General features: G+C 41.5%; 1 protein-coding gene and 1 long non-coding RNA gene across 3 annotated transcripts in view; one reads left to right on the forward strand and one right to left on the reverse strand.

The window, feature by feature from the left end:
• Nucleotides 1-1636: 1636 nt before the first annotated feature.
• On the reverse strand, nucleotides 1637-13875 carry LOC146761402 (uncharacterized). Its single transcript, XR_014944033.1, has 2 exons — nucleotides 2806-13875; nucleotides 1637-2238 (listed from the first exon to the last, which is right to left on the reverse strand). It is a non-coding gene; the product is annotated as an uncharacterized LOC146761402 (long non-coding RNA).
• Nucleotides 13876-13999: 124 nt separating this feature from the next.
• The window catches only part of TXLNB (taxilin beta), a 34704-nt gene continuing 24560 nt past the window's right edge, over nucleotides 14000-24143 (forward strand). The window contains exons 1-4 of one of the 2 annotated variants that reach the window (XM_015858413.2): nucleotides 14000-14138; nucleotides 18089-18182; nucleotides 20380-20811; nucleotides 22383-22474. In XM_015858413.2, the coding sequence (XP_015713899.2) occupies nucleotides 20394-20811; nucleotides 22383-22474 (510 nt within the window). In that variant the 5' untranslated portion in view covers nucleotides 14000-14138; nucleotides 18089-18182; nucleotides 20380-20393. The remainder of the gene's footprint in view (nucleotides 14139-18088; nucleotides 18183-20379; nucleotides 20812-22382; nucleotides 22475-24143) is intronic. The other variant, XM_015858412.2, reaches the window with a different exon arrangement.

Raw genomic sequence — 24143 nt, forward strand, 5'->3', positions numbered from 1 at the left:
TCCCTTAGAACTCCCATAGAACATACCACCCAACCTCACTGAGATAAATCCATAAGAATCCACTTTAAATATCTGGGAGAGAAAAAGGGCCCCTTTTTGTAGGGCAGATGACATCTTGCTCCTCCAGTGCCAACTGTTGCAGTCTTCTGCCCTCACTCCACCTTTGGCAAGGCTGATATGTTAAGTTACTGCTAAAGAGCTGACTGCAGGGCCAGGCCCTGGTAATACATATATTCCCATTCACTTCCTAAATTCAGTACAGGACTGACACCTCCATGCTTTCTTTTCACTTGACTTTTTCAAGGAAGAAGAGTAGCATGGTGGAGACAGTTTAAGTTTAAACCTGGGTACATAAGTAGGGGAGGATATCATCGCACCATGGGAGCGGGGTTTTTAATCCAGAGGGGAAAATAAACTGATTACTATTGATAAAAACTGTCCCAGCTGGTGAATAAAGTGCTATTTGGCCTTCTTTGCACTATGTGGACATGAAGGAGTTAATATGTTTAATGATGGTTTAAAGAAAAAAAATGCCATAATATTAACAAAAGTAGATATACGGAAGCGAACGCTACTGGGAAAATCTGATGATAACGTGGTCCTCACAGCTGGTAACAGCCCTTTGTTAGACAACCCAAGAGCTTAAAAATGACAGTCTGGCTTGAGCCAGTGCTTGCTCATGTAGTGTGGAAGCAAACTGAACATCAAGTGGGAGCATTTAAAATAACATGAGTGTTTATAGAGGAATACAAGGTGTGCTTCCAAGAGCCATTGCCCAACTTGACACTATATAAGTCCCTTTTCTATGCTAAGGCTGTTTGATCTGCACACATTGCATTGCTCTCTTCTGTAGAGCTCTTCTGATTCTGATCAACTTCTTACAGAACAGACTATCAAATTATGGGCACGCCAAATAGCACAAATGTTTAAATCCCCTGCATTCTCCCGAAACAAAAGGAGATACTCCCACTTATGTTATAAAGTATCCTTGCTTCATAGTGCTGGTTAAGCAAAAGATTCTTCACAGTTGAGACTTTACTACTTAAGTCATAGAATCAATGAATGGCTTAGGTTAGAAGAAACCTTAAATGTCATCCAGTTCCAACCCCCTTTGCCATGGGCAGGGGTGCCCCCCACAATCTCAGGCTGCCCAGGCCCCGTCCAACCTGCCTCCAAGGATGGGGCACCCATAGCTTCTCTGGGCAGCTGTGCCAGCATCTCGTTACTCTGAGTAAAGAATCTCAACATCTAATCTAAATCCTTTTCCAAGAGGCAGCACTTTTCACAGGCATACTAGCAAAGCCTATTGGTGTACAGCTCTGTAAAACTAATGAGAGCTGCTGCAGCCACCAAAGTCTCTGGCATTAGGCTGGGCATTGTCAAGGATTTTTGCAGATTCTTAAAAGTAGACCCTGGGGAAATTTGCAAAATAATCATATTGCCTACATTGTCCCTTAATTTCTAATGAAGAGTCACATCCCAGAGGATATTACAGTTCTGTATATTCTTATGCATAATAACATCTACTGAGCAATATTGGGGGCTTGACCCTCATCTTCCTGATCTGAACCCTGTGGTAATGCTCCCAATGGCACATGCAGCTGAAGCAGAAACGGGCCTTAGAGATGATCCTATATTGCTTACAAATAAGTTAAACTGATTTATTATTTGAGCACAGTGATCAGTGAAAAATGCGCAGAGATCCAGTTTTCCAGCTACCGTCAGACACCGGACAGTGACGCTGAAGCCCTGCGTCCCATTAAGTTGCTTTTAGCACAGGAAACTTGACCTCTGTGCTTTGGCTGTTTTTCAAGAACTTGGAACATGGTACATGAGATCTGCTCCTCTTTAAGCCACGTCCATAAATAGCCACACTGCTTTATTCGGTGCGGAGATCAGCCTTAAGCTGTCCCGCCACGCAAGACACCCTGGGTGGAAAAATTGGTGCTGATGTGTGCCATCCTCTGCTTATTCCAACCTGTATGAAGAAGGTACAGACGGACGCTGGGTAGGGTGAGGAAGCACCACTCCTTCTGTAGCCACAGCTGCATGTAGGGCCCGGAGATACTGGGGGGCACTGGGCACGACCCATCCATAGCACCTGCGAGGGGCGGCGCTGAGCGGCGGCACCATGGCTCCCCCCTGTGGGAGACCGCTGGCCTTGCGGTACGCGGCCCGAGGGGATGCGGGGCCTCACGAAAATCCTTCCTGTGGCTTTTAGAATAAGAGCAAACCAACCTCGGGAGAAAAAAAAAGACACGTCTGTTGGTCGCAGGTTTTACTTAAAAACAAACAAGCAAAACCGGAAAGAAAAAAAACCCGAAACACCGTTATATAAACAAGGATTATCCCCCGCTTATCTTGTCTTGCAAGAGGGATTGGAAAATTCCAACATCTGGATTTGTAGAGTTCCTTTCATTTGTTTCTATTTTACTTCCTTTCTTTCTTTCTTTTTTTTTTTTTTTTTTTTCTTTTTTTTTTTTTCCTTTTCTTTTCCCCAGGAGATGTTTTCCACACACCAGATCCACCAGGGAATTTGGGTGCAAAAACACTGTGGATCACTGCTGTCGGGCCAAAGGCTGTAGCACATATCAGTGGTACTGTATGGTAATACTTCCTGATGGCATGAAGTGTTTCTATAGCTCCTCCTGACTGTGTGGCCTAGTGGGACCTAACATGGGGCTGTTACCAAACAGCCCATTTCCCTCTTGAACTGGAAGTTTTGCCAGACCTACCTAGAGTGGGCAGGGGCATGAAGAGAGGGGAGACGGTGCCAGAAAAAGCAGTTCTCATCCATGACCTTACCTCTACTCTTCTTGAAGCCTCCATGTCCTCCAAAATGCTTTACTGAGGGGCTATCACAAACAGGAATAAGAAGTGTCTGTGTTACAGATCTGGAGTACATGTACTGACCTTAACCTGATCTATTTCTGTATCATCACTCTTAGGCATAGAAGTGCGAACAAGGACTACGTGACATTGGCAGGAACTGTTTAAATGACAATACTTTTATTGATTCATTTGTTAATATTCAGGCAAAAATATTAGATAAAATGGTACGTGCATTAAGGCTAAGCTGAGGAACCAAAGCAATTAGGAAATCATAGCAGCAGCATTTTCTCAGGGTTTCCTGGATTCGAAGTGAATTGTGTTGTCAGTACAGAGGAGGTGTTTCATATCTTTTCTTCAAATATATTTACACATTTCAATACGGTGCCACTATTGTGCTCACGCACAAGTTGAGTCCCAGTAACTGCAACGATAATGAGATACATCAAATGACCAAACAGATGAGCCACTGTTATGGTAGATTCTCTGTTATTTGCCTCGTTTTAGAAGGAAATTTGCAGCAGCAGGTTTTTAATAGAGAAGGATCAGGTATTTCAGTCCCAGTCCATCTGCTGTGCCCTCCCCCCTTTAAAAAATTACACAGGGGCAATTTGATCACAAACCTGAAGCAAGCTTTTTCAGACACATCTTTAACATACTTAAAAAAATAATGTTTTTTCCAGCTTATCACTTCTCTCACCCTTTTTCTTTCAGCGGGACATTTTGTTATTTTGGTTTATTGCAATGTTCATCTGACAATATATTCCCTACTTTATCAAGAATAAAGTAAAATAAAAAAAACGCTCAGACCCATCAAGCTCCTAAAGCACTGGTTGAAGACAACAGAGCAAGTACAAAGCATCTCTTAATCACAGAAGCTAAATATTTAGCGGATGCTCTTCACAAGGAGATCCTGGAGCTGCACCTACTTATCTGCAGTTCTGACACTGAGCCTCCTAACAATTGCTCTGTGCATGTGATACCACAGCCTGCTTAGCAAATACAAGTACTCTGCCAGGGAGAGGGTGGAGCTGTTGAAAGTCTTTAAAACGTCTTATCTGCTGCTATTTAAACAGAAGTAACACAGAGGATTTCAGATTCCTCACTCTCTTCACCAGGATAAGCACTTAAAGGCTTGCAACTCAAAACGTTTTTTTCTTCCAGCAGCATTATTTGATCTAGTAATCAATATTATCTCTGTCTGCAAACACGTCCTCCATCAGCTTTGAATGAAGTAATGTATGTATTTTGAAGGCAGGAGCAGATTCCTGGAATTTTCCAAAGACAAATCACTGCACCAAGCCTCCGCACACACCTGTTTTGTACAGAAGCTAATTAGCGATGGTTTGGGTTGCTCTTAGGCAGGGTGCTGGGCTGCTTCTCTGCAAACTGTATTAAGACTAGTGTGTAATCCAGAAACGAGGTAAAGGATAAGGCGTGTACGTGGTGTGGAGATGTGTATACATGTTTCTAAGTGGTAGCAAAAAATAATAATTAAAAAAAAAAAAACAAAACCCACAGTTATAGTCACCACAAAGAAAGTTTTACAGATTGGGCATCAGGGGAACAGTCCCATTCCCAGTCTGTCACCATTCTATAGGCTGTTTTAGCCAAAACACAGACTTGGAGCCTGTGTTTAGTCCTCCTTCCAGCCAACTTCTCCATTTTTAAAATCCCTATAATCCAATAATTTGGACTCATGTTGTAAGGAAGTTCTCTGGTGACCAGGAGGTATCACAGACCCCATGTTTTCTCTTCTCCTCACCTAGGTTTAATCAGGGCAAAACCAAGCCATTGAAGGTAATCTGATCTAGCTGTGCTGTCTCCATCCATTGCAGGGGAGTTGAACTAGATGGCCCTCTCCTGTCCCTTCCAACTCTAAGGATTCTGTGATTCTATGAAGGTGTTTTGAGGGGGTGGTGTGTTTGCCTTTGGGATGCATGCTGACCTTGTGTGGTTGCAGCTGCGCAGGGGACGGTGACAGCTGATCTCACACATCACCTCTGTGTGACTTTACCCTACAAGGCCAAGAGCAGCCTTTGATTGGCATCTCACCCCACGTCCTGCTTTGTGGGCTGGGACCAGCTGCACTGCACTGGAAGCCAGCAGTGCCCACGGTGGGACTGCTGCTCCTCTTCCCTCACTCTTACCTTCTGAGACAATGTCCTCTTTCCAGACCATTTAATCAAGCACTTCACATTAAAGACAACAACACTGATATAATCATACAGATTTTTCAAAGCTTCTGTTTAAATGGCTGAAGTGTGCTTGGAGGGTTTAGGTTCAAGTCACAGTTTATAAACTGAAACAGAGCAGGAACAACTTAACGCGACGGATGACTGTAGAAAGGCTGCAGTACTGAGCGTTTGTCCACTAGGTGTAGCTGAAACCCTGCCATTTCTTATTGATTAAAGCCGAAGTGGAGCATTTACTTCATGGCATACATTTAAACTGAACGAAGAGTCATTGGAATTGAAAGTGGTAAATGCTTATGAGGCAGAGCCTTCATCTATTCAAGAACTACACCCAAGCTCACAACAGCACCACAACAAAAATAGATTAATTTGCACAGGGATTCTGTCTCCTAACTTTCTAATCTATAAGTCTTTTGGAAATGATTCATTCCACATGTAAATATCACAGGTAGTGAAATGCCCTCCATAGAAAGTTATTAGAAACTTTGGTTTTGATTACATGTTTATTTCCCAAACATTATTACTAGAAGCTCTATTTAAACAATGAGGTTGGTTCCATAAAATGAAACAGAAAACAGTAACAGTAAAGTGTAGCACTTCTAAAATCTAGATCTAGTTCTCCGTTTTTATTTGGGCCTAAAGAAGAGAGGTGTGATACTTTGCTTCCTTGCTCCTCCTTCTGGCCTCTCTACCTTTTGCTGCACATAACAGCTAAATCCTGAATGGTATTCCCATTCTTCCGCTTAGAGAGCAGGCAAAACAGGAACAGTCCTAGTGTATAAAACAAAAGAGTCTCATTCTACATTTTGTTGATTTCTTGTACAGTGAATTTTCAAAAGGCAATGATCTTGATTTGTGAAATGTAAACATTACAGGAATTATCATCCCCTGCAATTTTCACCAAGATCTAGGCAGACGATGCCCTGGATCTAGTTCTGGTCTTGATAAATGCTTGGCCAGAAGTGTCCAACTCAAAGATCCAGACAGATTACCCAGTAAAGCTATGCCCTTGGGATCCCTTTTGAAGTGCAGGCAGTACTTCATGCCAAGACTGCATTGCACATTCTGAGTCTAACGCAGTTATTCTGGTGTTCCCTTAAGCCACCCACCAGTGTCAGTGAGCTTGGAAGTGCTCTGAGAGCATTATTATTTAAAGATGACGATTCACAGCTTAGTCATGGCACACTGTGCTGGTGTAAGCCAGACTCTGGTCTCATTAATCCTTCTTGAAACTCTGAAATGGTAACACTGAACCAAGTTAAAACATTCCACAAGCACATTACCATAGGTACAAACATTAACCATCCCTTGTAACTCCAGCACCTCTTGCTATGATTTAAGATTACATTAAACCAGAGTTCACAATCAGAGTTGACAACCAGGGGTCTATCCAAGGTCCTAATTAACTGAATTCACATATATATCTGAGTATATATTATAATATACTATACATATTATGGCAGGATCAGGATAGATTCATATATTTTCAATACACCCTGGTAGCAGTCAGCCTGTACCTACCGAAAAGGAAAGGGAGGCAGATGAAAGGCTGTTATGATGTTTCTTGCTAAATCTGATCAACTAATGTTTTCCTAAAATGTCTGTGGCTCTGTTTATTTTTTCCCCCTCAACAAAAGTGAAGAATTCCAAACTCCTTTTGGTCAGTGGCTTCTGCCAGCCTCATTCTTTCTGAGGAAATTGCATATTACTTTTTCAAGAAACTTAAGTATATGCACACTGACGTCTTCACTTTCATGTATGCTACAGCTTAGGGGGATAGGTACTTTTCCCGCTTGTTCTGCTAAAATAATGAAGTAGATATATATCTTATTTAATATTCAAACCAGCTCAAGTTTCCAGTAAAACCTTTGTTGTTATCAAGTGGGTTTCATGCTCTGCTTTAGAAAGGCAAGTTGCCAGCTTATTCTCCTTTGTGCAGCAGTTACTGGGTTCATGATTCCTCAATGTGTGTTGCCTGAGATGGATGATCACGCTGAAATGCTGTATTTTGCTCTTCTTCTACCTTTTAATCAAGGTTACTTGGAAAACTGATGACCTGTGCATATCCTTGACACCTGACACTCTAGGAAGGAACAGAATGACAGAACTGTGAGACTGATAAAGTGTTAGAAGAACCCAGCTTGTCAAACATCTTGTTGGTGACACAAAAGGAAAGAAAAGAGAGAGTAAGTCAGCTGTAAAGCAACCATGCATTCTGCTTGTTTACTTACAGCTGACACAAGTATTTGGTAGTTTCTCAGAGACTTCTTGCCTGACATGCCCTCCAGTTGCTTTTTCCTTTTTGTAATTGTTTGGCAAATAAGTTATAAAGAAGAACATAACTAAAGACAGATATTTTCTTTTCCATGCTCTGGCTGATGAAACAAGTCTCCAGCTTTAACAAACAGTGGCTATTCTTCTTGCTTACTTTACTGGATGATGTTGCTGTGTCCAAAGATTGCACCATTTTTTCCTCCACCATATTTAGCCTGTGTAGACAAAGGGAGAACTCTCATGTTCCATGTGAATTCCCTAATACCAAGAAAACTCCCCACTTGCTACTGCTGGATACCAGGAGACTGCTCCACACTACTTTTTTTTCGCACAAAATTTGTCCTGAGGTTTGTATGAAACACACCAATGTAGAGAAACAGTCACCACTGATCTCTTTCCAACAGAATGACTGGACAAAATAGCTCCAGGTAGATGTATTTCCTACCTTAAGAATCTTCTTAAATGCAATGCTTATCATGCCAGACAGGTCTGTGGAAAAAGATACTGAGATGTAAATCCACTGTTACCCACTATGGCCAGTGTGGTCCTTCTCAGTTCACAAAAGAGATTAGGAGGCATTTTAAGAGAAACAGACCTTGTCCAGACAGCCTGGTAGAAGTACTAATGGAATGAACATAGATCCAAATGCAGTTTTTGCATGATTCCAATCCCTTTTCTTCCTAATTTAACTGGCTTAAAGATTTAAGAATTTTACAGGACACTCTTCCCTGAGAAACAGAAGATTCACAGAAGAGAGTGAGTATCTTGCATAAGTTGTTGCTATTCTGTACTGGTGTGGTAGCTTGAGGTACAAATGGGGAGCGGGAGACCCATGCTAGCAGAGCACAAAGAAAGGCACTGAGTAACTTACTCATTGGTTATCCTGTAAGGCAGGTGGGAGAACAAATGGTGAGGAGAAAAAAGTATATGAGAAAACTTGTTAGTTACTAGAACAACAATACAACAATGTATGATTTTAATTACCTTGTCCTGAGTACATTTTTGTGAGGTAGAATCCCCCTCTGTTCTATGCAAGCAACTCCAGTCTTCATGTATAAAGTAAGCACATCTCAGTTAATGTAGAAAAATATCTGAACACATCTTGTTTCTACCCACATGACCTTCAGCAAGTCTTTATTTATTGTGCATTAACATCTAACATTGTATGTCTCAGTTTACTCTTTCAGGCAATGAGCACAATGTTCTTTTTGCTGCTCAAGGTTGAACTTGCTTAATAGATTACATTAGATGCTTGCAGGCAAGCTACTGAACATCTGGAAACCACTGCCACAAAAGTTTGCTCCTAAATTTCAATTCAAAACGTTTGTTTTAAATATTTCACTAATAGATAACTAGGACCTTCAGGAAAATACATTTTATTTTCAGAAAACAATTACTAGCAACCAAAAGATAAACAAGGACTACAAGTGTGTCTTCCAATGCTATAGGAACACAGCTGATTTTGCAGACAGCTGATGGAGGTTTCAGAGTGTCAGCATGTAGAAATAGAATTATTCTCTCTGATTCCACAAAGGATGCCAAACAGCTGATTTTTCCCTGGTTCAGCAATTCCCAGCACTCCAACTGCTCTGGGACTATCCAGTTTACATAGTGACTCTGAAGTAACTGAGAGCTGAGATCTATGCATTGATACCTTTCAGAGTGCTTTAAGAGAAATAAATAAATAAATAAAGTGAAATGAAATGTATATTAGTTGAATCTTGGAGAGATACCTGAAGGTTTCTGAGACTGAATTTTGCAAACATGTCTTTCCATATCTCCCTGTTCAAGCCTATGACCTAAGTTAGGGGCAAAATTTGCCTCTCACAATAAATACAACATGCATCCTTGCATTTTTTATGTACACAAAATGAAGATTTGCTATATTCTAGCGAAGTCATTGGCACTGATGTCACCTCTGTCTTACCTGTCTTTCAGCTCAGTACAAGTTATTATTCAGTCTTTTCTTTTTTCATCCTTCTATCTGTTGGGTTTTATTTTCCTCCTTTATTTTTTCTCATTTGGTCCCCCAGAAGGTGGCATGTCTAAGAAGGAAATTCTTCCTGGACTACTAGGAAAACCTTATCCACATGCACAACTAGAACTGTTTTACTGTTTCAATCTATTAACGCCACCTTTTTTACCCTTTTGCATTTCCCCTGCGGTGATTCTCTTTCCACACATGTCTTAAAATAGGTCATTGGTGTTTACATCAGCAGCCATTTTAGACATTGCACAGTAGTACTGCCATCTCTGTGAGCCGCTGTGCTGCTCCTCCTGAACTAACTTTTCATCAGCCACTCTGTAATTATCCTATAAAATTAGGGTCTCATTACAACTCTTTTCACTATTGTTGCCTCTATTATTTCTCTTTCTTCATGTCAATAACTACCAGCACAAATATCTCCATTACTTCCAAGTTTCATTTAAGTAGTATGCCAATCTATGCCCTTCCCACTGTAACAACCACCGTTCTTCCAACCTGTGTTCTTAGCTAAGTTAGTCATTACCTTAGCTTTGCTCAGCTCAGCCCCTGAGCAATGCCCTCAGATTCCTTTGGACTGTCAGCCAAATTTGGATCTCATCTTTTTCAGAGAAAGATGTTTGGCTCCTATTTTGTGATGCTTTACTGCCCATGTGTAGCTCCTATAACTGAGAGCTAGTCTTCACTTTCTGATTTGCTTTATTCTCTGTTTTGCTCACCAGCAGGTGTTCCTCATGAAATCTATGAGAGCTTCACATGTAGAGCAGCTGCAGAACCAAGCTCTTAATAAATCTTTTCCTGTCCTTTCCTAATTTTTTGCAATCAAGTTCAAGCAGCAGTCTTTATATATAATATGTTACATATAACAAAGCTAGTGCAAGTGAATGTTACTAGAAAAGGGAAGGAAAGAGGAAAAGCACCTTTACGTAAGTCAGTTTACACTATTTTACTGGAATAGGTAACTTTTTTCTCTGTAAGTCATTTTTGACTGGTGTACTGTCTGCTATGTGATTTACAGAGTGACTGCAGCTGAATTGGACCCAGAGATATCCCCTGGTAGGGTTACAGAATGTCCTGGGTAGACAGTTGACTGGGTTCAACTCTACTCCCACTACCATTTGATAAAAGGTTTCTTCTAGCTGGAAGGGCATCACTTTTAGATTAAATTAAAAATAGACAGTTTTATGCAGTTTGTTTTAAAAGTTTCAGACTTGATTATGCATTAGCTTACAACGGTGTTAACTCAGCAGTAACTTCACTGCAGTACCAGTATAACTGGAATCAGATAACACTGTTCTTTTCCTTCCTAATAAATTATCCAAATATAGTAGAGAAAGGTTATTTCCAAACTGCAGAGATGCATTCAGGTGTGACTGTATGCCTTACCTGAGGGATTCCTTTACCTCATGTGTCATTTTTCAAGTGAATCTCTTCTCCATTTTGCCAAATTCTTCAAATAGAACACAGCATAATGTATTTATGGAGAGTCTATCTCTTGGGCAAGCTGAAGCAGTGGAAATTGCCTGTAGAAAATTGAAACCCTGATAATTGATTTTGCTTGCTCTTAAGGTTTCAAAAGACTTGAATCTTTCCACGAATAAATCAAAAACTGTTTAGTAGCAAACCATTGGGGAATTCCTTCAGTTTCTTAGACTGGTTTCTTCACTAAAACTCAGAAATTATATTCTTACTGATGTAGATTAAGAATTAAACTATTTGCTTAAATTAGTTATGTCTAATGCCTGTTGGGATTTTCTGTGTCAGCCAATTTGGCTGTGTTATTAACTGCCATTTGTAGCTAGGATCTTTGAGTTGTAAAGATGAAACTTGGCAAACCTTCAGTATATGACAAACCCTTCAGGCCATAAAATCTTATTAGAAGGCAAATCATAACCTCTCAACCCTTTTGAGATTGATTTGGAGCTAGGAAATCTGCATTAAATTGATGTTGTCTAGAGCACCTGCTTTGTGCATGCAAATACATGTAAATATCTTTCTTTTTTTCTTTTTTTAATGTAGGACTCAGCAGGAGAGAAATGATTCCCAAGAGGTCACCATGCAAAATATCTGCCAGGTCCAGATGTTTACAACGCTTCTATAGAGCTAAATTAAACCCAGTGGAGATCAGTCTTGAGAGACCAGGCATTGGGACCTCATAGGATTCTTCTCACAACACTCTGTTCCCACAGCAGGGGGATGTTGCCTGACTCATCAAGCTTCTGGCTTCTAGACCACTGCATTCATAACACTCTGCTTTTGTGACTCAGGACCTTTGTGGGAGTTATGTCTGAACCACATTATTCATATATGTTATACATATGTATGCTTGTTACTATACTACATGTTTTATTATTATGGGATAATAGTGTTATGCAAATGCACAGTAGCACAGAGATATTATGATACATAATGGTTTAAGCAGAATGGATCAATTTTATTTCCAACATAATTAGGAGAAGCAGTAGTGTTACATGAAGTGACTCTGCTCAGGTACAATATAATCTGAAAGACCTGCATCCACCCAAAAATAAATCAAGAACTGAAAAACAGGAAAACTGTGAAGATCACCAAATTGTTAGCAAGTTTTCTTTGCTAAAACCCAGAAATTACTCTCTCCCTGCTGCAGACCTGGCACTGAAGTGTCAGGCCATGGTGGTTCTGCTGCAGTCCACATCCCCATGCAAAACATGACCAGAAGCAGTTGTGTCCAGATTTTCTTGTACTGCTGGTAAGCAGGAGCACGTGGAGCAGAGCAGCTACTATTTTCAGAGGGTTGCAAAATGCTTACTTGTTCCTACAGGCTGAAATCCAGCAGATCCCTTACAATCTTTGGGATCTGCATATACACGCTACTTACATGCTCAGGACCAAGGATTTTATTTTTCCCTTTCCATTTCCTGACTTCCGTATTGCATTAATGGGAGCAATTCAGACCTTTGGATTTATTGTAGCTAGTATTTATAAGGATGGCTCCAACTAATTTCCTTTTATCAGTACTCTTCAAAGTCTCCAACACACAACCATGTTGTCACTGCCCACAAATCCCTGCGTGTTATTGAGGTGTGACAACAGTCCGTGTGCATGCCATTTGTTGCAAAAATGAGTGAACACATAATCATCTTACCATGGTAAGAGAATAGATGGTGCAGAACTTGTCTTGCATTCTGTTTACCAGTGTCTGAAGGTTTAAAGAACTGTTTTTTTCTTCAAGCCACATAGCCCCCATATCTCCAGATCAGATGAGCTGCCCTTTCCCAGCAGATAACTATCTCCACAAATTAAGTCCTTTAGTCCTCTGAAGAGAAAGACCAGGATGCTCTCAACATATCAAATACCTCTAAGACAGTACTTCTAGATATTGAGCAGTCCAGTGCTGTTCTCTCTCACTTCCTCATGAATCAGATATTGCTACAAAACATTTCTAGATCCTCCAGTGCCACACAATGCATCAGTTTAAGAAATTACTCCAAATTTTTTTAGTATATACTTATTTTTCCTCCTATTTTTGCTCTGAGGCTTATTATTTTCCACTGGAGCTGAAGTCCTATTTCTCTTCTCATAGCACTGCCTGCCACTTCCAGCACCAGTCTATTGCTTCCCAGTTGCTTGCATTTTTGTGCATTAAACTGACCTACATCTCTCCCTAGGGAGTAAGCAGCAGATGGTCCTTAGGCCATCTGGCATCTTGAGATGCTGCCTGAGTGACTTGTGGGCCACAGCAGTGGGAGATGCTGGTCGCTGGATAAACAGCATGCAGCTGAACTCCCTGAGGAGTGCTTGCCTATTTATACAAACAACTTCAGGCCAGAGTGAGCCTGCACGGTATCATGAAGAAAGTAGGTCAGACAAGTTACCTTGGCAGCAACAAAAACATTTATTTGAGAGCTCCTTGACTCAAAGAGAAGACTACACCAGCCATCTCTCCTAGCATTCCAGTCGCAGAAATGAGTCCATTCACCAGAGGGACACTGTGGTGGCTGGGGTTGGATTATTTGCCCCATGTTGTGTCTAAGGAAGGTGGGATGGAGAAGGGAGAGCTTCGAGAACTCCAAACTGCAGCCTGCAGTACCTATGAGATTAACAAGAAGACAGATACAGGCTTTCCATAGGGGTGTAGGTGGGAGGACAGGAAGCTGAAACAAGGAGGTTCAACCCAGATGTGAGGAGAAACTTTTTCACCTTGAGGACAGCCAAGCAGCAGGACAGATTGCCCAGTGTCTTAATGCTAATACTTAATACAGGCCTTGAGAGACCTGGTCTCAGCTCATAGCTAAGCTTGCTATGAGCAAAAGGCAAGAGACATCCAGTGGTCCTCCTGTGAGTCTATGACCAGGAATCAGGTTTATAACAAATCCAGCCCAGACTGCAAAGGGCAGTCACAGGTGTGAGCTCACACTGTGGAAAGCCACCCTAGTCTTCATGGTGTAGACAGAAGACTTAGAGTTTGATCAGTCCATGTTTAATAAAGATAAGTTTCACAGAACACAACACATCAAATCCTTGATGGACTAAGACTTAGCTTTCAAGAGTAGCAGCTGTATTTGAATCCTTCCTGTATCTCTTCTTTCTAAGGGCCTGAGTCACTGACCTCTCATGCTATCTCTGTCAGAGAAGGGAATAGCCAACATAGTTGGGTTATGCTGCCAACTAGCAGGCAGCCTCCCTGCTCGCCTATCACAGCCAGTCCCCTGCACAGTGCGCATTTGGGCTCTGCGGTGGTTGTTCCTGCTGTGTCACTCTCTCCTTCCCCCTTACTTGATCTTCTTGGTGGCAGGATTATAATCCGGTGTTCTGCTGCTGTTGTGCCCTGGTTTGAGCTTTCTACCTGACTTCTGCCTGCACTTCTCTTTGCTCTGGTAAGTCTGACAAAGAGTTTCCCTGCTGTTACTGCTGGTGGCATGGCACAAGGACTTTAATCTAAGTGCTTCCCTTTGAGACAGCCCACTTTCCTTGGAATAGCCTTAAAAGCCTGGGTGCTGTGTGGCATGTGAGGAAAACAGGAGAGCATGGAAGCCCATTGTTGAAAGGATGAAACGTTTCTTTAATGAATGATCAAAAAAATGTAAGCTGACTTGGGAGAGCTGGCTTTTGGGTGCAAATAGAGGCCATGGCTGTGACAACAAAACTGATGAAGACTCAGGTACCACATGAAACACAAGACAGGAGACATCAGAAAGTCTCTGGATCCAGGCTCTATCCATGCCTGTAAGAAGACATGCCACCAAACAGCCAGATTTGTTTGATTTTGTGCTAGAAAATCATGCATAAATCACAACACCATTCAGCTGCAGCACATAGTTGATAAAGCTGATTTTGTCATAGCGTTCTGAAGTAATATATAGAACAGCCTTCAGGCTATAAGAAGGCACTTCTATATTTCTAGAGGGTAATTGGATCTACACCACTGCTGGCCATTTCAGGGTTTAATGTTTGCTGCTGGGAGGTGTTATGTAGTTTAGTATGGTGATATGCTGAAGTGAAGCTTTAGGTTTTATTGGCATATGCTGCCTGGTGTAATTATATAGAACACTTTGTTTTAGGGAACTTGTATGTGCGAGTATGTGAATTTTGAGCAAAAAGTGTGAAATACTATTCCCCGTTTTAGAAGTGCTTAAAATAACTCCTGGCTGCAGAGCAGGTGCCATGTGTCTTTCTGTTGGATCCATGGGGAGGCAGGTGCTAAATATAGGCGAATTAGTAAACCCTTCAGAAGTTCAGACTGCAAGAAGGGAAGGACAAAGAAATTCCTGTGAGAAGGAATGGTAAGAGTTCTGTTCAAAATAATAATAATAGTAATAAATTGTGACAGCATGCAAGCCCAAGCTCAAGACCTGTGTTTTATGCTCAGTTTGTGCTGGGATAAAGCTTCCAGTTACAGCAGCACCTCCACCCCAGCAGCACAAGGAGAGCTGGCACAGGGCACTGTGTGGGGTGGTTTGTCCAGCAGCAACAACACAGCTCATGAGTTTTTGCTTTGCCAACCTTTTGCTTCACCAACCTTTTGCTTCGGAAGCACTGACAGATGTCTAAGCAGAGTGAATGCAGATAGTGCCATATATGTGAAATACTAAGGGATACGGTCAGATCTAAACCAACTCAGCACATTATCTAACTGAACTTGCACACTTCTTTTCTGTTGCCTCTGGTTATGTTGCGTGTTTGCCGCATTTGTGTGCTCTCTCACCCAACATGCTGATTGCATCAACCCCAGGCACCAGTCTCACTGCAGGACAGCAGGTCTGGACAGGAGTCCTCCTACAGAAAGGCATCAGCCTGTGCCTGGCATCAGTCACCTCTCATCCAAGGCTGGGGCAGTGTTCAAAGGAGGTCCGTCCTTCTCATAGGATGTGTTGAGTGTTTACTGAGGGAGGAGAGGAAACGAGAAGCTCTGCCACAGTCAGCATAGGGAGGCAGTAGGCTCTCAGGATGCTTCCTAGTGGTGGAAGACCATCACTACAGCTAGGTCCTGGGTCTTCCTGGCTAAGCAACCAAGAGCTGCATTGCCAACACCTCCTCCCAGCCATGACTTGCAATGCTGTCCCTACAGACTCCAGCATGGTTTTCTCTAACTTTGCTGATGATGAAGACAAACTTAGGGTTTCAGACTTACACTCAGAATCAAAGTGAAACATACACACACACCTAGGGTCTGGGCTTGAAATTTAGACTGGCTATCTCAAGCAGACACAGACCTAAAAACTGCAAGGCTGATGTAGAAACAGCATTGTATGGCTGTACTATTTTCTCAGTCTGTAGGGAATATATGTAGGGAGCTGGAATCAAAATTGCGTGCAAAAAGGTAGGGCTGAGAGAGATACTGATCTCAGAGTTGTGGGGCAAGTACAGGGTTTGGAAGTGCAGGAGGAAAAAAGTAAACAAGACCAAACACTCAGAGTCAATCAAATGACTGGTCAGTCCTATCCCTCACCATAAAATAAGCTAAGGCCCTATAGAAAATCCCTGTGTGTGTGAAGACAGTGATAGCTGTAGGAGTCACAGAAGTCAAGAGGCAGAGTCAAAAAGCAGGCTCTGTCTCCTTTGCCTCAGTCTGTTGGAAATTAAGGGACTGAGGAACTTCTCTGCTGGGATCAGCCACCTAATTTTTAGACATTACTGTGTCTGAGACAGCAGTAATGTAAATACTTGGGATTTTGTTGGATTGGCATTGTAAGTCTTTTATGGCCAGATAAGACAGAACTCCTGATGCATATCAAGGTTAAACAAGTTGGAGCAAGAGCAGGACTGGGAATTACTGCAGTAAAATTTCCCGTCGCCAAAGGCTGTTTTCAGAAGATGAGAGCTGCTCTGTCTTCCTGAATATAAACTCTCTCACACTGTGGAATCCATTACACAAAACGAGGTGCTAAGTCTTAACAGACATTGTGTTTGTGCTGAAAGCAGTTATCAGATCTCTGATTTAGCCTAAAGGAGAATGAAAGAAAATGCTAAAATGTTTGCTTGCCTGTGTAAACACAATCCTCAGTATGATATAGTAAGTGACAACTCTGGAGTCACTGGTTATTTCTATGGTTCCTGTCTGCTTACCATTTCAGGCTGATAGCCTTAACCTCAGCACATGTGAATTGCTGTGGTTTCAGAAACTTATAACTAATCCCCTTCTAGTCAGGAATGATATAGATCATATCAGTGAAGATTTCCTGTGAGGTCAACTTTTGTTTTGTTTGTTTTCAAAACATTCAGTTTCTCTTCAGTTCACCCACGTGTTTCACTTCTAACTGAGAAACACTGTTTATAACTCAATCATTGCTGCTGATTTAGAGCCTACTGTGTTTGTAGGCAGTCTTAGTGATTCACTTAGGAGGAGAACCTTAGCCAGACAGCGCTGCTTCATGAGTGATGGTGTTAAGACTTGGAAGAGAGCCATGAGCCTGCATGATGACATGGCTGACGGAAGTAGGGACTTCACCGCAAGGAGCCATGCTATGGGTTAGGGTCAGGGCTGGGTATGTGGGGAGTTCAGAGATAGATACAGATTGCAAACCCACCAGCACTTTCCCAGTGATAGGGCAGGTCCATAGGCAAGCAGGAATGCCCTACTGATGCATTCAGGTCTGGGACAAAGCGAATAGAGGCTGAAGATGCACATAGGTGTGTCTGGGACCTTGCTGTGATCGAGGGGGCTACTGGTATGCCCACAGCTGAAAAGCAGCTCCCAAGGGAAAGCAGGGCCAGGTTCTGGCTTCCAGTGCTCTTCACAAGAGCTCTTAGTGGAGAAGAACTGACATAGGACACAGCCATCCCACTTCATGTCTTCAACAAGACTTCAGGGGTTCACTACGAGTACTGACAGAGGGAGCATCAACATGTGCCTTCTTACAGAGAGAGGGAGGTAGGATGAAGAGAAACTCATGTTTGAGAGTGAAGCATTTGTGATCTGATTATCCTTCTGTGTTGAACATATTACAAAACAACATGGCTTAAATTGGGGATATATTTCACAACATTTTTTTCCTATCTAAACAAGAGCTGATGATCCTGGATTTTCTAGCTGATTGATTGCCAATTGCCAATTACCTCAAATTAATGAATACAATTGTAAATACTAGCCTGAACATGTCAGAAACAAAAACATGTTTTGCAGAGCTTCTAGCTTAGCATTTGCAGTAATATTACTGAAGTGGTATTAATTGGCTGTCAATTAATGCTAGTCAAAACAAGATCACAAACGTCTGCCTAACCTGAAATTGCTTACCTAAATTGTACATGTAAGGCCTAATCTTTCAAGATAAACTGAAGTCAATAGGACACCAAATCTGACCAGTATAAGTTTACAATCACTTTTCAGACTGTGCCAAATGTAGGAAGGAAAGAATCAGATGCATCTGCCTGATGGGGTCCATGAGACTGCATCCAGCTGTCTTTCCAAGTCATTGCTGTTGGTGAGTTGTGTTTGAAGGGGGCCATGGTTCTGTAGATACCAGCTTTCAGGCACATCCTGAGCCACACTCAAAGCTTTCAAATATAGTCTTACAGTGAATTGCTTTAGAGATGATGAAACGTAATATTTGAGTCCTGTATCCATAAGTCTGATCAGATATCTCACCAATCAAATCTTGAAAAATATTAGCCTTAGTAGTGACAGTTACTGCAGTACTGAGAACCACTTTGACTGGGGAGATTTTAACAACAAACACCATGTCATGTATAACAATAAACTACAACTCTGTTATCACACACTGCCTTTGGCCAAGTTTGTTTATGACTCTGAAAGCTGCAGAAGCTTAGACACCATAGCAAATATATGTTACAGCCAACTGAACAGGAAACAAAATGCTTCTCATTTAGCTCCATATTTTCAAAACAAGTTGTCTTTTCAAAAATAAGAAATCTGACAAAGCAATATCCTTCCTGTTCCTTGTCCCCACTAAGTACCTTATGAATTATATTATATGAATCATATAATTACAAGAAGGAATGTTGAAACACATCATCCATCACCTCACTGTGCTCAGCATTCAGCAAGTGTCGATGAATGTGTCAGTTCCACGTGTTTGCTTCATCTGTACTTCTGTGTCAGGCATCATTCTATCAGACTGCCCCTCTGCTGCCATCTGTCACAAGGCAACAACATGTAATGGAATACTGGTGGAAAGTTTCAACCTCTTCTGCCATACCACCAAAATCTGCCTCTGATGTTGTGGAGAAACATGATTAAGCAGAAGGCATTACTTCTAGAGCAGCCCTTATTAAATATATAAGATAGTTAGTGTGTATAAAGCAACAAAACTTCTTTTAATTTTTTAATCTTAATTATTAATATATATTTAAAAAGAAAGAAAGCAACAAAGCCAAAAAACTAGTGGAATATGTGACCTTGTTTTTGTGAAACTAGTGCATCAGTCTGGTTTGATGGCAGTGGCTCCAGTTCTCAAAGAGCTCTCACCGATTTTTGATGAAATTTTACTCTTCCTGGAAAATAGTTGTCAACCACCAGAAAGCGATGATATGAGCAAGGCATGGCTGCAAAGCAATTTACATTGACAGAAAATTGAGTTGCAAACGAACCCAAAAATTGATGATCTTTTTTGCAGTTTTAAAATTCCTTTATCAAAACAAAAAGCACGGCTGTGTATTTTTCTCTGTTCACAGGACTGTGTCTAGCCAATGTATCAAAATCCATCAACGTATCTGCCAGCACTGTGAGCTGGCACTGCCCTGTGCCTCCATGGGGCTGATAGCACTCCCATGTTCAGCTGGTGCTGAGGGGCCAGGCTGCTGCCATGATGGCATGGGGCAGGGGGAGGCCACAGTGCCAGCTGTGCCGGGCTGCATGCAGCCTGTGGGCTGTGGGTTGGATGTGTCTGGAAAAATGCAAAGTCTCCACTGCAAGTTGGGGAGCCAATTATGCAACATTCAAACCAGATACTAGCATTGAATATCAATTTGTGTTACACCTGGTTGATTTTACAATGCTCTGATTTATTCAACGCTTTGTACTTTATCAAACAAGCTGTCAGCAGTGCACTGCAAGTACAAGAGAAAGGTGGTTTGTAGTTGTTTATCTTATTATGAACTGTTTGTTGCTGTTACTATGTCACTGCCAGGCAAGGCCATTCACATATCAAGCATCATGCTGGGCACACCAAGAGCATAATTCTCAGTTCTCTAGCTTCTTCTAAAAACTTCATTTTCCTTATTATTGACTTAAGATGTGCTGATGGGTGAGAAACAGGAAGTGAAAGTGATGCAAATCTGAAGCAAAGCTGCCTGTGTCAATAGCCAGTATTGCAGGTGAAACTAATCAAGAAAAACAAGCAAGTGGCAAATTGTGTTCAGAGAAGGAAGTAGTATGGATGGCTCTGGTGCCCTTTTGTGCTTTATCACTTGCAACAGTAACAAGAGGTCAAGCTTTGTCAGTGTTATCTTCCTCTTGGCAGATGTACAATTCACTTTTCTCCCAACAGGTAAATCACCTTGTTGGTTTGTTTCAGTGTGTTGTATTCATCAAGCCAAAGTGAAAGGATGACCTGCCACACCAAATCCCACACCAGATCACTCACATCCTGGCCAAGCCTTGTGATCACTGAGAAAACTAATTTCTCTGCTTTTAAATTAACTGTGTTGTTTTGCTGTCAGGTACTGCACCAAGCATGGAGAATGACCAGTTCACCGAGAAGCAGCAGCAGGTTTCTACTTCACCTAGGCAGGACATTCAGGGACAAAGCAAGGAGGAACCTGTCCCCAGCTCACAGCCCCTGTCCCCCACAGACCAAACCAGTGCCCGGCCTGAAGCAGCTACATGTGACATCTCAGAGGAGCTGAGCCGGCAACTGGAGGACATCATTAAAACCTATGGGTCTGCAGCGAGTCTGATGGAGAAGGATGGCACTACAGCAGGAACTGACAAGCTGGAGAAGGGAGATGTGGGCAATATGGAGGATGCAGAGTATGAGGATGCAAATGAAGAAAGTGAGAAAGACAAACCAGCCCCTGGAGATGCTTCAAGAGCAAAGGAGCCCAGCACTAGCAAGGAACAAAAGCTGGAGAAGAAAATCCTGAAAGGACTAGGCAAGTGCTTGTGTACTTACATAGCTGTTCTGCTAACAGTAGTAAAACCTCCCTGGGCTTCACTTTTTCCTTTTTTAAGCCTTTGCTATGGCTGATAGGGACCACTGAAAACCACGGCAGCTGTCATAACTTTATTTAATTGATAAAAATTGTCAGCAGTTACCTAAAAGATACAGTGGGCTTTATCAGACATTAATCCTTGTACAGGGATGAAAGCTCAGGATTTTATCACATGGTTGATAGATTAATGGTCCCCTCAAACTAGTGGCCAAAGCCATGAGTCTGAAGAAACACTGAAGAATACTTTTTCTTAGACAAAGGGACACCTGATCTCTTGTTTATGCCCCTGTACATCTATTTTCCTACTCCCTCAGGTATGATTTCTCAATGGTCATAGCTGTGCCAGTGGTGTTACTACATAGAGTGGCCGAGAGGGAAACTGCAAAACAAATTCACTGCTATGATCTCATTATATTTCATTCAGCAGACTCATCACAGACTGCAATAAATCATTAAGTTTGCTCCCCCTAAGCATAGTCATTGGTCCTCTTGGCAACTGCAGGATCCTCTTAGCTGAGCTTAAAATCGTTTCTACTGTACAGCCACTAGAGAGCAATGTAGCTGCATCCCAGTCTAGCAAATGAATAGTTTATTTACATTTATACATAACTTGCACTGATCCTCAAGCCTCTTCTCTGTATGAGAACTCAAACCCAACACTAGACTAATCCTACAGAAGAATCACTGCAGAGTGTGCTTAAAGAAACAAGGCTCTTTGTCCAGATTTCTTGGATGTCCATGTGAAATACAGCTCCCCCATTCCGATATCCTTGGCTGTGGTGCACTTGTTGGTACCTCTCCAAGACAAGTGGAAACACTACTAAAGTACATTTCTCCAGCTGCACTTGCAACTTTTACTCCATGATTGATTTTAGCTCCCTTTTTTTTTTTTATTTTATATCAGTGCTATAGGGATAACTTAGTCTGAAATAGTGGATATTCTCCACAAACAGTACTTCTGGGCTTCACTAGACTTGAAGTAGAAAGAATCTGTCCTAAAGATGAGGGTGAATTTTCCCTCCCAGCCTCTTGGGAAGAGGCACATACAGAAAAGTATGTCCAAGCCCATTGTACCACAACTAACCTCAGCTCCAGGGAAGCCAGGGACATTTTGTATTCTAAGAACTAGCAGTATTCAAGCTCTAGATCATACTGAGGGCTGAAATGAATACCAAAAAGTATCAGCGTGGAAATAATACATGACTATCTACACAGTGATTTAGTGATGTATGCCAAGATAATTATTAGACTGTCTCTGGTATCCATATTCATTACACCAAATCAGGGAACTGATTTACACCACTTTCATGTAGCCCAAACCTGGCTAGACAAGTGTGTATTGAGCAGCACAAGAGTAGCCCGTTTCTATCACTTCACTCCTGCAAAGAGATTTTTCATTCATAAAAAACAAATATACAAATCATACATAAAAACCAAACACACACAACAATTTCGTAACAGTGTGTCAGCTACAAACTATCTCTACCATCAAATCTCTGCTTCCTTTTAAGGGAAGGAAGCCACCCTCCTGATGCAAACCTTGAACAAGCTGACCACGCCAGAGGAGAAGCTGGACCTGTTATTTAAGAAGTATGCTGAGTTGGTGAGTATGGCAAAGGTTCCCTCCTAACTGTCTATAGAGGAAGGTATAAACACACCATTCATCATGGCCCAACCTCACACAGTAGTAGCATCTGTGCTGTTAACTTTATAGAAAAAAGTAATTGTCAGGGTTAAATAATCAATTACGAATGAGAACAAGTGGAAGGGGAGTGGGGAGGAAGAAAAAAAGTGAGGAAAACAAGCTGGAATTTGAGTTGAATTTGGAAAGGGCTAAAAAGTTGATAAGACAATATTTGTACTTAAAGATAAATCTGTATAATATTTCTGGCATAAGGAGGTATAACAGAAGGAATGGAATCACTGAGATGCTACAGTCATAACAACGAAAACATGTCTTTATTAAAACTGTTTATTCACTTCTATTCTTAACATGTCTTTCATAAGTTTCTATACACATTTTAATACTGTGAGCATAATTCCATTTTTCAGGGAGAAGATGATTTTATTCTAATCCTCTAAACATCTCTCCCTTCTTCGAGGGATGTATGTTTCTTCTCTTATACAAACTGCTTTCATTAAGAGATTATTCATGACTATTTTAGACTAAATACTCAGTTTATGCATCCCTAGAGTATTCATTGGTGTTCATCAGATCTTCATGAAACAGGTACTGGAATAGTGTGATTAATTTTTAACCCATAGTTATTTAACAAACCTGTTTAGTTAGGTAAATTAAAGAAGGTGCATAGGGGAACAAGAAAAAAAGAAAAAAAAGAAAAAAGAAAAAAAGAAGAAGAAGAAAAAAAGCCTTTTCTCTAGTGGCATATTTTGAAAAAAGCACAGTCCTCCTTTTCTTTGCACATACATCAGTCTTCAAAGTCAATCTGCCTTTCTTGCTCAGGCCATAGGGATGTAACAGGCTCAAGTTCTCCACAACTTTTATGCTGGCACTCAGGCATTGCCAGTGTGTTCAGATAGCTAAAAAAGACAGGATAGATTCCTTCCACAGGTTAAGAAAAATGGAGCTATGAAGCTGTTTTACACTACCACACCAACACACACCCTGGAGATGAGCTCAAGCCTACAGCAGCTCCGAGTGGCTGGTACTCCTGCTTTCCTTTTCTGCGAGGAGCCCTGCATACCTCTGCACACAGGTGCTCCTTCACCTTGCATACCAGTGAGCTGATCAAAGTGGAAACAACATGCAGTATGAAGTGTCAGAGTGTAGAAAGTCAGAAAGTAGAGAGCTGAAGCCAATCATCAGAGAAAACAAAGTATAGTGAAATGAACAGTAAAACCTGAACTATAATGTTACACCTGTAATGGTGACCTAACTCCCTTTCTCTGTTCTCTCCACAATGAAGATGGGTTATTTTCAGATAAAGGATTTTCTTTTCAGTAGTTAAAGGTCTCAGTGTCCTTAAGCAGTGGAAATCTCACAAGTGAAATGGCTGCAGAATTTTAGTTTACGGAGATGGAATAATGTGCCAAGCAGAACACTGACTTTGTAATCGGTTTTATGCACAGATGTGTCCATGTCTCATCATAATGTGATGTTCAGCTTTCCTTTTTTTCCATGTAAAATTCTCTGATTTCATAAATTGGGCTCTGGCAGTTTATAATTGAGCCCTTGCCTAAAGGGACCTTGCGTCCACAAATTAACTGAAACAGGATTTCTCTGATGTACTCTCCATTGCATTCAGGCATTG

Source organism: Coturnix japonica, chromosome 3 (assembly GCF_054131305.1).
Source record: "Coturnix japonica strain WE chromosome 3, WE-NBRP24, whole genome shotgun sequence".
Classification (NCBI taxonomy): Eukaryota; Metazoa; Chordata; class Aves; order Galliformes; family Phasianidae; genus Coturnix; species Coturnix japonica.